We start from the raw sequence: 13,334 nt of genomic DNA, 5'->3' as shown, positions 1-13,334 counted from the left end.
TATACGAAGTTTAAAATTTTTTAGTTACCTAGAAATTATGTTAAAAACTGCCATTCAAACTGAAAAGATCCATAATTTCAACTTTTGGCACAAAGGCAGCAATTTTAGGGGGGTGGAGCGAGTCGGTTGATATCATCCACAACAAAAGAATAAAAGGTAAAGATTTGATCTCAGCAAGATTCGATCGTAGCAACATTTGAATTTCGAACGTAAAGAACCAGAAGAAAAAAAATGCTATTAACGATTTTATCCGACGCACAAAGCGATTTCGCCAGCTCACCACATCAGAGGTCAATATAAACATTACAACTATAAGCCTGAATTTTTTAAGGGAGGGATGGAAGGGTTTAGCCGATTATATCGGCCCCTAGTGTACAACTGGTACAAATTTCATCAACTCCGAAAGGATGGAAAGGCAAAATCGACCTTAACGGAATTTGAACTCGGAATGCAACGACGGACGAAATGCCGCTAAGCATTTTAGTCCGGCGTGCTAACGAGCCTGCCAGCTCGCCCCTTTTTTCAGTAATTAATATAATGGATGTAGTAATAGTACAAATGATTTCACTTTCTATAATTAATGAAAGCAATCTCATTAGTGGACACGATAAAAAAAATTATGAAAAAGCATGAAGTGAAGAAGACCCAACAATATGATTTTAAAACATGTAGTTAGCGACAAGTCTGCCACAAGATAATACTGACTCACGTGTTTCGACAAAATATGAGGACACCGTGCCGCCGGTTGATCCGGATTTTTTCATAATATACCCAGAAAGAGTCTGTATTATTGGTGCTATAATATTACACTGAGAGGATTCACGAAACGACTACAATGCTTTAATTATTTAATAGAAAATGGAAACCGAAGTCGGTGGCCAGATTATTCTCTCATCGGCATCAAAATGGTTAATCCGGATGCCACGTTATTACAGGACACACCGCGTTAGTATTATTGTTAGTCTTGGAAGACATTCAGATTTAGATATTTTGTTTTAGATTCTGAATCTCCGATGTTCAAAACATTGCATATAAGAAGAAAAAAAATCAGAAGTCTCTTCTTTATATAGGTAGACACAGAAATAATTAGCTATAGATTGAGAGAAAGAGAGAGACAGACAGACAGAGAGAGAGAGACAGAGAGACAGATAGATAGATAGATAGATAGATAGACAGAAAGACAAGTAGATAGACAGACAGAAAGACAAGTAGATAGACAGACAGACAGAAAGACAAGTAGATAGACAGACAGACAGAAAGACAAGTAGATAGATAGATAGACAGAAAGAAAGACAGATAGATAGACAGACACAGACAAACTAGAGGAATATGTAGGATTCAAAACCATGACAATTCATTTAACCCACCGACCCCATCATGATCAAATTGTTTTTTCTTTAGACAGTGGTGTGTAATCTGAGAGATTTAACTCCTATTTCTAGCATGTCGAGGGACCACATGGAGGACTGCCACCCGTCCCTCCATTGGAGTGGTAGGGCTGGGAAAGAAATGGTCAAGCTGACATTGAACGTCAGCCGTTAATGAAACTGGCGGCTGATGATACAATGAACGTCCATTCACATCAGGAGAGAATAGTGTTATCAGCTGAAGACTGGAGAAAAAAAGAGAAGCATCTTTTCAGTGTAACTATTGTCATAAATTCTCTGCGATTACCATTCCTACATACGTTGCCACTTAAAACTGTTCCAACAAGTAGGTAACAGCATTTGATAGATTTTTTTTCCCTGTCCAGGGCCCAGCTTTAAACTTCACAACACAATCCCATTTTCAATATTATAACAGCTGATATTTATATTGAGCAATGAAAACAAAGCGTCAAATAACGAGTGAATATCCAAACTTTAAGTGAATATGCTTCCGTTACATAGTAGATATCTGTCAATCATCAACGGATATTGATGATGAAATTTCATATCGATCTGCACTGACATTTGTGAGATAAAGTATTTCCACAAATATTTAGAAATTAGCGATTCCGAAAACTTGAAACCAATTTTCTCGGTTTACAGACAAAAATACTTTTACCGATGTCGGAAAAATACCTTAAATAAAATTTAAACTTTTTATTAACTTTACAACACACACACAAACATGGCTAAGACGGTCATAGACCGATGTTACATCAAAAAAAAATTTTTTTTTAATATTTTTAAAGTCTGATTCTTTAAATAGAAATTAACAAAATTCTGATAAGTGACTAGTCCGGATTCGTTTACTATGTCCGGTGTACATGAAACCATTGGTCACTACGACTCAACTACTTATAAATATGTATATTACACGCACACACTTAAGGCTTCCCTATTTTGCCTCAATGAATGAATAAACCTTTAGGAAAATTCCGATCTAATTTCAGGATAATTGGTCATCATAATCCAACATAAACGAAATCTCTTTTCAAACAATAATTTGTTGCTTTGTCCAGTTAATAATTTAACAAATTCATTAACACTCCGGCTTAAAGAAATAATTAATGCGGTCTCAAGATTGTTAGGGTTCTTGTTTCTAAATCTACAATTAGATAAAATCACTTTTACACACACACGCATATTTAATTATTTGTAAAAGAAATTATGGTAGAGATGAATGAAACGTGTTTAAATGAGATGAGAGAGAGAATGAGAAAAGTTATATGCGAGTTATATGACAGAAATCGATAAATCAATCGAGAAATTTTAGATTAAATAGGTGAGCTTCTCTGGTTTGTCTGACAGGTAGAGGTTAGGAGGGAAACTAAGATTTCATTTCTTTTAAGTTTTCAATAGATATATAAAACAGTTTAAGAGGAGAAAGCTTCATTGCATTAAACAATAATAAACTTGGTTTTACGTTTCAATATAGTCTAGCCACGTAATATATTAATTATACGGGCTTTAATTAGTTGAATTATAAAAGCCTCATTATAAACTGAACATAATTTTATATATTTATATATATATATACATACACACACACATTCAATATTAGATCTACCTTTAAACACGTGTGATTACTGTGGAAAATGTTCCCGGGGATGTTATCTGCATGAACAAAATACAGTAAAGTGCTAGCTTATACATTTAATATAATGAGCCAAAAGGAATATTTAATCAATTGAAATTACATCAGAAATGAGAAGGAAAAAAAAAATAGTGTTAACAATGACAGTTTTCTTTTTCTTTTTTTTTTTGGTGAAAGAACAACAAACTAAAAAATCAAATATATATTAGAGTTAAGAAGTAGAGAGAAAAATATGAATTTAGTTACAGATGATTCATCGACTGATCGAGGGGACGAACATCCTCTAGAGGTGGCAGGTTGATGCATGGTCCACCGAATGAATCAATTTGGCGCTTAGATTCGTTTCTGTCCACTCTTTCACTTTAAATTAACTTTCTTTTTAATTTTCTGGAATCCAATAATAGTAAAAAAACAATGTTAACAATAATTTTTAAAGTAATTCTAATAATAAGCAAACATCAATGAATATATAAAACAATTTGTTTACCACTTTCATATTATTCATTAATAACAATTAATACCCACCTTGTTTAAGAGAGAGATAATATGGTATTCAGTTCATTTCTGCAGAATTGCGTCCAAGTGTTAGTGAGCAGGGTTTTAGTTTCAGGAAGATCCGGGACTGAAAGATGAAAGCCCTCTCCGCCAGCAGCAGCAGCAGTCGGTGTGTTTCTTGGCTCCATGGTCTTAACCAATAAAGACGCAGGTGGGGCAGCTTTCAGCCAATCAGAGCGCAGCTTCAACGGCTAGCCGCTCATAAATTATACATGCATGGCCAGGAGAAAAAGAAGGATGAACTAACTACCAATACTAAATGGGTTTATTTTTTATCAATGACGATCGCTGAGTTTTAACACTTACACAGGACGAAGGTACAAAAAATGTCTTGGGTCACCTAAATGTAGACACAATAAGCATCTTTAATAGACATTTTGTCGGTATTGAAATAAGTTCGGTGTAGATGGTTGCTATGTAAATGAGGAAGTATTTTCCACACTAAAATAAAAATAGTTAAAATTACTTTTTTTCCCCCTTTCTTTTTTTCATTTGCCGCACACCCAATTATCCCTTCAATCAAATTTCTTTGTGTTATGTCCATGTTGTTGCGTGTGTCCTGTGTTCAGGTAATAAACAATGTTCTCACAAATATTTATTGTTCGTATAATTATCGATAATTGAAGTTCGAACCAGCTTAGAAAAATAGACTTGCTTACAAAGTTACTTTGATGATAATGAGTGGCGAATTAATCCTTAAAAAAAAATACGACGTAATAACAAATGGAGAGCAAAAAATAAATGAATACAATAGGAAAAACGACTATAGAAAGTAGACTATAGACCATAGAGAAATACAATTGGAATAATTCTTTGAACGTATTAATTGCTTGCGTGGCAGACGGAGGGAAGTGCTTCAAGGCAGTTGTAGCCTTCGTAAAACGAAACTGCTGAGGTACGGCGGGTTTGTTTTTTTTTTAATATTTTCTCTGTTTAGGTATTTATTAGTTCTACAATTGAATATATTTCCTTTTTGATTTTGATTTTTATTTCTCCGGAAACCCTATTGTATCTGGTATTTTCTTACACAACTTCAATTCAAAGTAAAAAAAAAAAATACTAACCTCGTCGACAAAGTTTGTTTTTTTTAATGACTGATCAAAAGAGAAACACTCCTACACTCCTTTATATTCAAGTGCAATGATAAATATTAGTTATAAGGACAGACAGCTGGACAAAGTGCGTACGTGCAATAATGTATTTTGGAAACACGAAAAGGTGAAGTTGATATAATCGATAGGAATGTCACAATTTCCGAATAATATTTTCATTTTCATTTTTTACGATTAGTCATTATTTATGTGTGCGTGTATAATGATATATTTATAATATATATCGTAGGCAATATATATATATATATCATACTGTTTATCTTTAGACTGCGGTCATGCTGGGGCACCCCGTTGAATAATTTTTAGTCGAATGAATTGACAACACGATATCTTTTTAAACCTGATATTTATTCTATCGATCGCTTTTGCCGAACTGCTATGTTACAGAAACGTAACACACACACACACACACAGAGAGGCACGCGCGCGCAATAGGCAGCTTTCAGTTTCCGTCTAATCTACCTACATACCTTTGGTTGGCCCGCGACCATAGTAGTATACACTCGCTCAATGCTACACAGTGGGACTGAACCCGGAATCATGTTGGGAAGCTAACTTCTTACCACACAGCTACGTCTGACCTGTATGATCTATATTTATATTAAGCATACCTACTCAAGTGTGACCCGCGTTCGACTTTGTTTCCTCATAACTTTCATAAAATGGATATTTTTTGAACGAAATTTTCTCCAAATACCTTTCAGGTGGGATTCATTACGACTGTCTCGGAATATCAATGTGAAAAAAAAAAAAAAAAAGAATGGCGGCGCGCACACATATTACCAAATTTTTTTCATTTCTGGGGAGAGTCGTTCTGTGTTAATGCCAACACTCACAGATTCAGTTTCCACTCATTTGCTTATTTAATTTTTGTTTTATTTTAAAATTTTCGTTGTTTCTTGCAACCTCTTCAGTAGTTGTTGAGAATCAGCAACTATTGAAGATGCTGCAAGAAAATTTTAGAAAAACAAAATTGAATAAATAAGTAAATGAATGGAAATAGAACCGGTGAGTGTGTTAATTAATAGGGCATTTAAACAGAATGACTCTTCCCAGACACGATAAAATATGCTTCAACACACGAATTCCCATAAAGAATCTTGAAAAACCAAATAATTTTTTTAGATTTCTAAGTTGCATTTTCTATATATTTTTCTCCCCCGCCCCACCATATTATATAGCAATCTAATCGTAATCTACATAATCTGAAGGATTTTGTAATTAATTTCAATAAAACATATTCCCTTTTTGCAGAGGGTTAAAGTGGTAACAAAAACAGGACAGTGAGAACCAAACAGTAAAAACAAACGGTGAGGGCTGTTAAGCCACATATCATATCAGATGAGGATCAGCTGAAAAGTTCATAGGCTGAACAAGATACTCTCATGGGATGTGATCAAACAAGGTTTATTTTTCTGGGTGTTATTTGACTGCGAAGACCCGACAAATAAAGCGAGTTCATGGCTGTAACCTACACCAGCTTCTCATAACCAGCCCCAGCCCATTCAAAGTACCTTGGATTGCAGGACGGCCTGCTATGCTTACCTTAGATCATAGGGCAACCTGCTGTGCTTGAGGAGACCTATTGAGTCAAGTACATCAACATCAAAATAAAAATCAAATGGAAATTGTAGTTGTGATACCCGTGTCGGTGGCACGTAAAAAGCACAGTCCGAACGTGGCCAATGCCAGTGCCACTTTGACTGGCTTCCATGCCGGTGGCACATAAACAGCACCAACTGATCGTGGTTGCTGCCAGCCTCCTCTGGCCCCTGTGCCGGTGGCATGTAAAAAGCACTCACTACACTCACAGAGTGGTTGGCATTAGGAAGGGCATCCAGCTGTAGAAACATGCCAGATCAGACTGGAGCCTGGTGCAGCCTCCTGGCTTCCCAGACCCCAGTCGAACCGTCCAACCCATGCTAGCATGGAAAACAGATGTTAAACGATGATGATGATAGTCCCCCCCCTTGTGGTCCACACACTTCTCCCATCGGTGTTGCAGTGCTTGGACCCTATTGTTGAAGAAGCCTTCATCTTATTGGTCAAAAAAATTCAACAGCAGCAGATATGACATCATCATCACTGCAATATTTGTTCCCAGCCAAACGGTTTTTCATGTTGGGGAACAGATGATAGTCAGATGGGGCCAAATCAAGAGAATTGGGTTGGTGATCAACCAGTTCAAAGCCACAAGCTAAGCTCAGTAGCCATTGCAAGCAAGGACTTGTGTGCTGGAACATTACCCTGATGAAACAAGATTCCATCAGTTTCCCGAGGCCTTTGGTCTTGAAATTTTCATAACTGCCTCAGCAAGTTGGCACAGTACTTTCCATTGAGGGTTTGGCCCTTTTGAAAATAGTCAATAAACACAACGCCTTTTGCATCTTAAAAGACTGAAGCCATCAACTTCCCTGCAGATGAAATGACCTTGGCCTTCTTTGGAGCTGGCAAGGAGGAATGTTTCCACTGCATGGATTATCTCTTTGTCTCCAGCTCAAAGTGATGAAGGCAACACTTGTGCTGGCTTTTGAAACATTCAAAGAAACCAGCTGGATCTGCCTTGGTGTCAGATTTTTCTGTGATGTGATCAGCCTGGAGCAATATTAATCAGGTGCGAGAAGATGTGGCACCAAACAAACAGAAACCTTGTCATGCCAAGTTCACTGTGCAGAATACTCTCAACTCTTTCACAGTATGATCTAATAGCGTTAGTTATTAGATTTCTAGTCAATCATGTTATCCATGTGGTGAATACAATCGATGTTTTCCTCAGTGGTGGCAATTACTGGATGTCCAGACTTTGGGTCATCTTCAAGAGTCTCTCCCTTCCCCTCCTAAATTCTGCTGCTCATTTTTGCACTGTTGATAAAGCTGGAGTATCAGCATAAATGTCCTTGGGGACTAAACCCTCTTTCTGCAGGCACTAGATAACACCACGACGCCAAATTTTATCCATTTTCAAGTGAAGTCATTATTAGATACTTTTGAAGTCTTCTTTAAACAGTCAGAAGTCAGTTTAGCTGGAAAGAAACAATGCAGTTATTAATAAGAAGAGTTGAAATTAATGCAAGCAAGATTTCACAGCTTTATCATCACTCCTTCATAGTCAGCCCGTCATTTTTAAAATCCACCCACATATATCTTATCTTTTATTTTCTATTTGTTTTAGTCATTGGACTCTGCCCATACTGGAGCACCGCCTCAAAGCATTTTGACCAAACAAACCAATCCCAATACTTCTTTGAAAATTGGTACTTTTTATATTAGTCATTTTGCATTTTGCCAATAGCATAAATACCAGACTAGATATATCATCATCATCATCATCATTTAGTGTCCATTGTCCATGCTGGCATGGACTGAATGCATTGACCGGGGCTGGCAAGCTGGAAGGCTGCACCAGACTCCGGTCTGATTTGGTATGCTTTTTATGGCTGGGTGCCCTTCCTAACACCAACCACTCCAAGAATGGAATGGGTGGTTTTTATATGCCACCAGTATCTACCACAACTGCAATTTCGCTCGGTTTGATGGGTCTTCTTCTCAAGCATGACATAATGCCAAAGGTCTCAGTCATTGCCTCCATGAGGCCCAACACTTGAAAGGAGCTTTTCACGTGCCACCAGCATCAGCCAGTTTGCCTCCATGAGGCCCAATGCTCAAAAGGTGCTTTTTTACATGCCACCGGCACAGGTGCCAGTTATGTGACACCAGTATCAGCCACGTCTACAATTTCAGTTGGCTTGACGGGTCTTCATCATTGGGTTATTATCATCCTCATTTAATGTCCCTTTTCCACGCTCGCATGGGTTGAGCAGCCCGACAAGATGAGACAAGCCAGAGGGATGCACCAGATTCTATGTCTGCTTTGATATGGTACTATAGCTGGATCCTAACACAAACAACTTAAGAGTGAACTAGGTGCTTCATGTGTGTCTGTGTGTGTGTGCATATCTTAATAATACTAAAATTCTAGGGTTGTTTGTGTGTACCTGAGATATCTCAGAAATAGTAAATTTTATCTTATTTTTTTTTTACATATTTACTTTCATACTAACCTTCAGCAGTGCAGTACAAATTTTTGTGACATTTGGACCTCTAGTTATTAATGAAAATGAGTAAATGCAATTTTTGTTTGCTATTTCTTGAAGAAAAAAAACATGGCTTCCATGACATCAAGACACATACAGAATACACACACAAATAATGAATGTCATAGCATGTCAATCAACACTAAGAAAAAAAACAACTTCTTGATGTATACAATATCTTAATCATTTAGAAATATTTTTAACTGAAAGTGATTTCAAAATTGTAAGTTGTTTGTACAGCAAGTATTTATATTTTAGCCTTCTTTAAACAGACAATATTTTTGTGTTTTTTAAAATAATTTTCAAGTCATTAATTTCCGTAAAAATGTTTATTTATTTACTTTTGTTTTAAAGTGAAAGATGTACGTACGTGTATATGAAACGGACATGAGAGAGAGAGAGGAAGAGAGTGAGTGAAGGGGTGTGTTGTCATGTATACATACACCAAAAAAGATGTGTACATCTTTTTTGTATGTATGTGTACATGTGTGTGTGTGAGAGAGAAAGAGAGAGTGAGTGAATGAACATGTATGTGTAAGTGGCACACACACACTGCATTTCATATGCACATTCATACATCTTTCACTTTAAAACAAAAGTAAATAGATAAAAAAATTTTATGGTGATTAACGAACAAAACCATCTGATTTGGATGACCGTTCTGAGAGTTAAAGTGAAAGATTACCCCAATGGAATGTAATTACAAAAATATTTTCAAGTGCATTTAACGTATCTCAGCTCCAAAGATTTGGCTGCTATTTCTAGCATGCCCTGCTACCACATAACAGCTATTTGCGATAAAGGACCAGAAATACCTGTTATGTGGTATAGGGCATGCACAAAAAAGCAGCCAAATCTTTCTTTTGGGGAGGAAGGAGCTGTCTACAGATGATTTCGATGTTGCATTCGTTGAAAGCATGCGAAATAACATGGAAAACCCCCCCATGAAACAAAACTCTATTGTTAGGAAACTCAGACTTTCCAGGTGGGAGTAGCTGTGTGGTAAGTAGCTTGCCTACCAGCAACATGGTCCTGGATTCAGTCCCACTGTATGGCACCTTGGGCAAGTGTCTTTTACCATAGCCTCAGGCCGACCAAAGCCTTGTGAATGAATTTGGTAGACAGAAACTGAAAGAAGCCTGTCGTATATATATATATATTATATACATGTATGTATGTTTGTGTGTCTGTGTTTGTCCCCACTGCCATCACTTGACAACTGATGCTGGTGTGTTTACGTTCCTGTAACTTAGCAGTTTGGCAAAAGATACCAATAGATTAAGTACTAGGCATACAACGAATAAGTCCAGGGGCCGATTTGCTTGACTGAAGGCAGTGCTCCAGCATGACCGCAGTCAAATGATTGAAACAAATAAAAAAAAAGAATATATATCATAATAATAATATAAAAAGCACCCACTACACTCTCGGAGTGGTTGGCGTTAGGAAGGGCATCCAGCAGTCAAAACTCTGCCAGATCAAGATTGGAGCCTGGTGCAGCCATCTGGCTCGCCAACCCTCAGTCAAATCATCCAACCCATGCTAGCATGGAAAGCGGACATTAAACGATAATGATGATGATGAAATATGTCTATTTACATTTGTGTATTATCTATAGAAACACGTAGTTATATAGAGAGACACATGCATATACATATATAATCATACATAGTATGATTGGTATTCAGAAGACCCAAGGTGGCAGGTAACGCTATGTAAGTGCTACGGAAGGACTGTAGTTAAACTCTTGGTACGATAATGATAAAAGTGAGGAGTCTAATGCAGGTTTTGTACAAGCATCTATATGTTAGATAAAATGAGACAAGAAAGCCAAGAATGTGTGGAATTTATAGGACATTTAAGAAGGGAAATATAGATGCTCGTACAAGACCTGCATTAGACTCTTCACTTGTATCATTATTGTACCAACAGTTTTTAACTACAGTCCTTCCATAGCACTTACATAGCGTTACCTGCCACTTCAAGTCTTCTGAATACCAATCATGCTATGTATGATTATATATGTATATGCATATATATATATATATAATATATCTATATATATATATATATATATATATATATATATATATGTATATATATGTGTGTGTGTGTGTGTGTATGTCAGATGAAACTACAGGAGTAGTTGAAAGCAATATATGAAAGAAAATAATATGTGATATGTAAATATTATATATATATATATATATAAAAATTAAATGGAGACAAGAAGTGGAACGAACCGATAAATCGAAACGAACCTGACGTGAGGTGCTGTCAGACAATAATGTAATAAATAAAAATATATGCATACATACAAACATATATGTACGTACCTACATCTACATGTATATATACATGCATATATAAATAAATATACGTAAGCACAGGACACCACAACAAGACGTAGAAACGGGTAAAACAAAAATTTTACAACAAGAAAACAAGTACAGGACATGCTACACAAGGAAAAATCCACCATCATCAGCTGTCGCTAGTTAACTCAGGCGTGTTTCGAAGACAAGACAGGACACATCGTCAACTAAGCCTTCCTGCGAGAGAATTAAAATAAAATTCCAAGCAGCGGGGTAAAACGGGTAAGAACACCTGTACTTACGTATATTTATTTATATATGCATGTATATATACATGTAGATGTAGTACGTACATATATGTTTGTATGTATGCATATATTTTTATTTTATTACATTATATATATATATAATTATATATATATATATATATATATATATCTATATATATATATTATATATACATTTAAATATATATATATATAAATATAAATATATGTAAATATATATAAAAATTATACATTATATAATTAGGGCTTAGTAAAATAAATTACTTTGCCACATACTGAACTTTCTAGAAATAGCAGCCAAAAAGTTTCTTAGCCATTTCCACTACTTTAAGAAAATTTCTCTCAGATAATGTTTACTCATAAATAAACATTATCTGAGAGAATTTTCTTAAAGTAGTGGAAATGGCTAAGAAACTTTTTGGCTGCTATTTCTAGAAAGTTCAGTATGTGGCAAAGTAATTTATTTTACTAAGACCTAATTATATAATGTAATATTTTAAATTCGCCTTAAATGGTCCTTTTACATACTGAACACTACTTGGTGAAATTGATTAATAACTAATTAATTTTACCCTCAATTGTTGATATGTAAATATATATATATATATATATATATATATAGGTGAGAAAGTTGGTGTGAAAGCACGCGGTTGAATAAATAGAAAATAGTAAAAAGTGAAAAAACTACAGAAGGCTTGTTTTAAAAGGTTAAAAAATATATATTTGAGTCATTATGTCAGAAGAATGTTATAAATTTTTTTCTTATAGTGACATAGTTACGCATTTCTCCCATCGTTTGATGCAGCTCTGGAGACTGTTTTTGTAGAAGACCCCAGTTTGGTCCTCCAACCACGACGTGACTTCAGAAATCAAGGCTGTATCATCTGGGAAACGCTTTCCTTTCAAAAACAACTTCATGGCTGGGAAGAAGTGAAAATCAGAGGGTGCAAGGTCAGGAGAGATGGGGCAGGAGTTCATAACCACACGCCCGTGCTTCTGATCTGGCGACACGCGAGTCGTGGACCGGAGCGTTGTCCTGCAGGAGGAGGATGCCTTTGATGATCTTGCCCCGCCTCTTGATTTTGATAGCTTCTCTTAATTTCCTCAAAAGTGAAGCATAATAGGCTCCTGTAATTGTGGTACCTTTCCCAGGAAATCTGTCATCACTACTCCGTCCTGGTCCCAGAAGAGTGTGAGCATGACCTTGCCAGCGGAGGGCTGCATCTTTGCCTCCTTTGGAGGAGGTGAGTCACGGTGCTTCCACTGCATTGACTGGGCTTTGGTCTCTGGATCATAGTGATGGACCCAGTTTCATCCTGTGTAATCAGTCTTTTGAAAAATTTTGATTCATCTTCTTGGCACATCTCCAAATTCATCCTCGAGCACTCAACGCATTCTTGCTTCTGGAAAGGTGTGAGCAACCTGGGAATCCATCTGGCAGACACCTTTTGCATATGCAAATGGACATGAATGATAGTTTCCACAGACCCAGTACTATTCTTGACCTCATGGGCTATTTGGTGAATAGTTATGCGTCGATCTTCCAAAATGGCAGCCTCAACTTGACGGACAGATGCCTCATCAATGGCAGAAGGGGGGGACCAGATCTGGGAGCTGTAATCACAGAGTTCCGACCATGTTTGAATTCACAATGCCAGCGTTTTACAAGGTCATATGATGGGGCACCATCACCATAAGTTACTTTCATTTCATCAAAAGCCTCCCGTGGTGTGCGTCCTTTCAAATACAAAAACCGGATCACTGCTTGACACTCAACAGGCTCCATTTCACACTTGACTCAGTTCAAACACCTGTAAATCAGAAACCACAATTAGTTGAGAGCTGTAATTGGCCACTTAATATATATAGAGATATAAATAATTGCACATGCAAAATTTCAGCTAGATCAAACAACTGCAAGTGGGTCAGGGGCATTACTTATTGAACGTC

General features: G+C 36.6%; 1 protein-coding gene across 2 annotated transcripts in view; it reads right to left on the bottom strand.

Moving 5' to 3' along the window:
• Positions 1-13,334, bottom strand: part of LOC115218807 (hexokinase-2) — a 93,497-nt gene that overhangs the window by 76,846 nt on the left and 3,317 nt on the right. The window contains exons 1-2 of one of the 2 annotated variants that reach the window (XM_029788745.2): positions 3,547-3,697; positions 3,268-3,408 (exon numbers count right to left, since the gene is read on the bottom strand). In XM_029788745.2, the coding sequence (XP_029644605.1) occupies positions 3,268-3,327 (60 nt within the window). In that variant the 5' untranslated portion in view covers positions 3,328-3,408; positions 3,547-3,697. Of the gene's footprint in view, positions 1-3,267; positions 3,409-3,546; positions 3,698-13,334 lie in introns of those variants that run through there. The other variant, XM_036508695.1, reaches the window with a different exon arrangement.

Source organism: Octopus sinensis, linkage group LG14 (assembly GCF_006345805.1).
Source record: "Octopus sinensis linkage group LG14, ASM634580v1, whole genome shotgun sequence".
Classification (NCBI taxonomy): Eukaryota; Metazoa; Mollusca; class Cephalopoda; order Octopoda; family Octopodidae; genus Octopus; species Octopus sinensis.
Note: the sequence above shows the minus strand (reverse complement) of the source record. Positions and strands in the feature narration are given on the sequence as shown.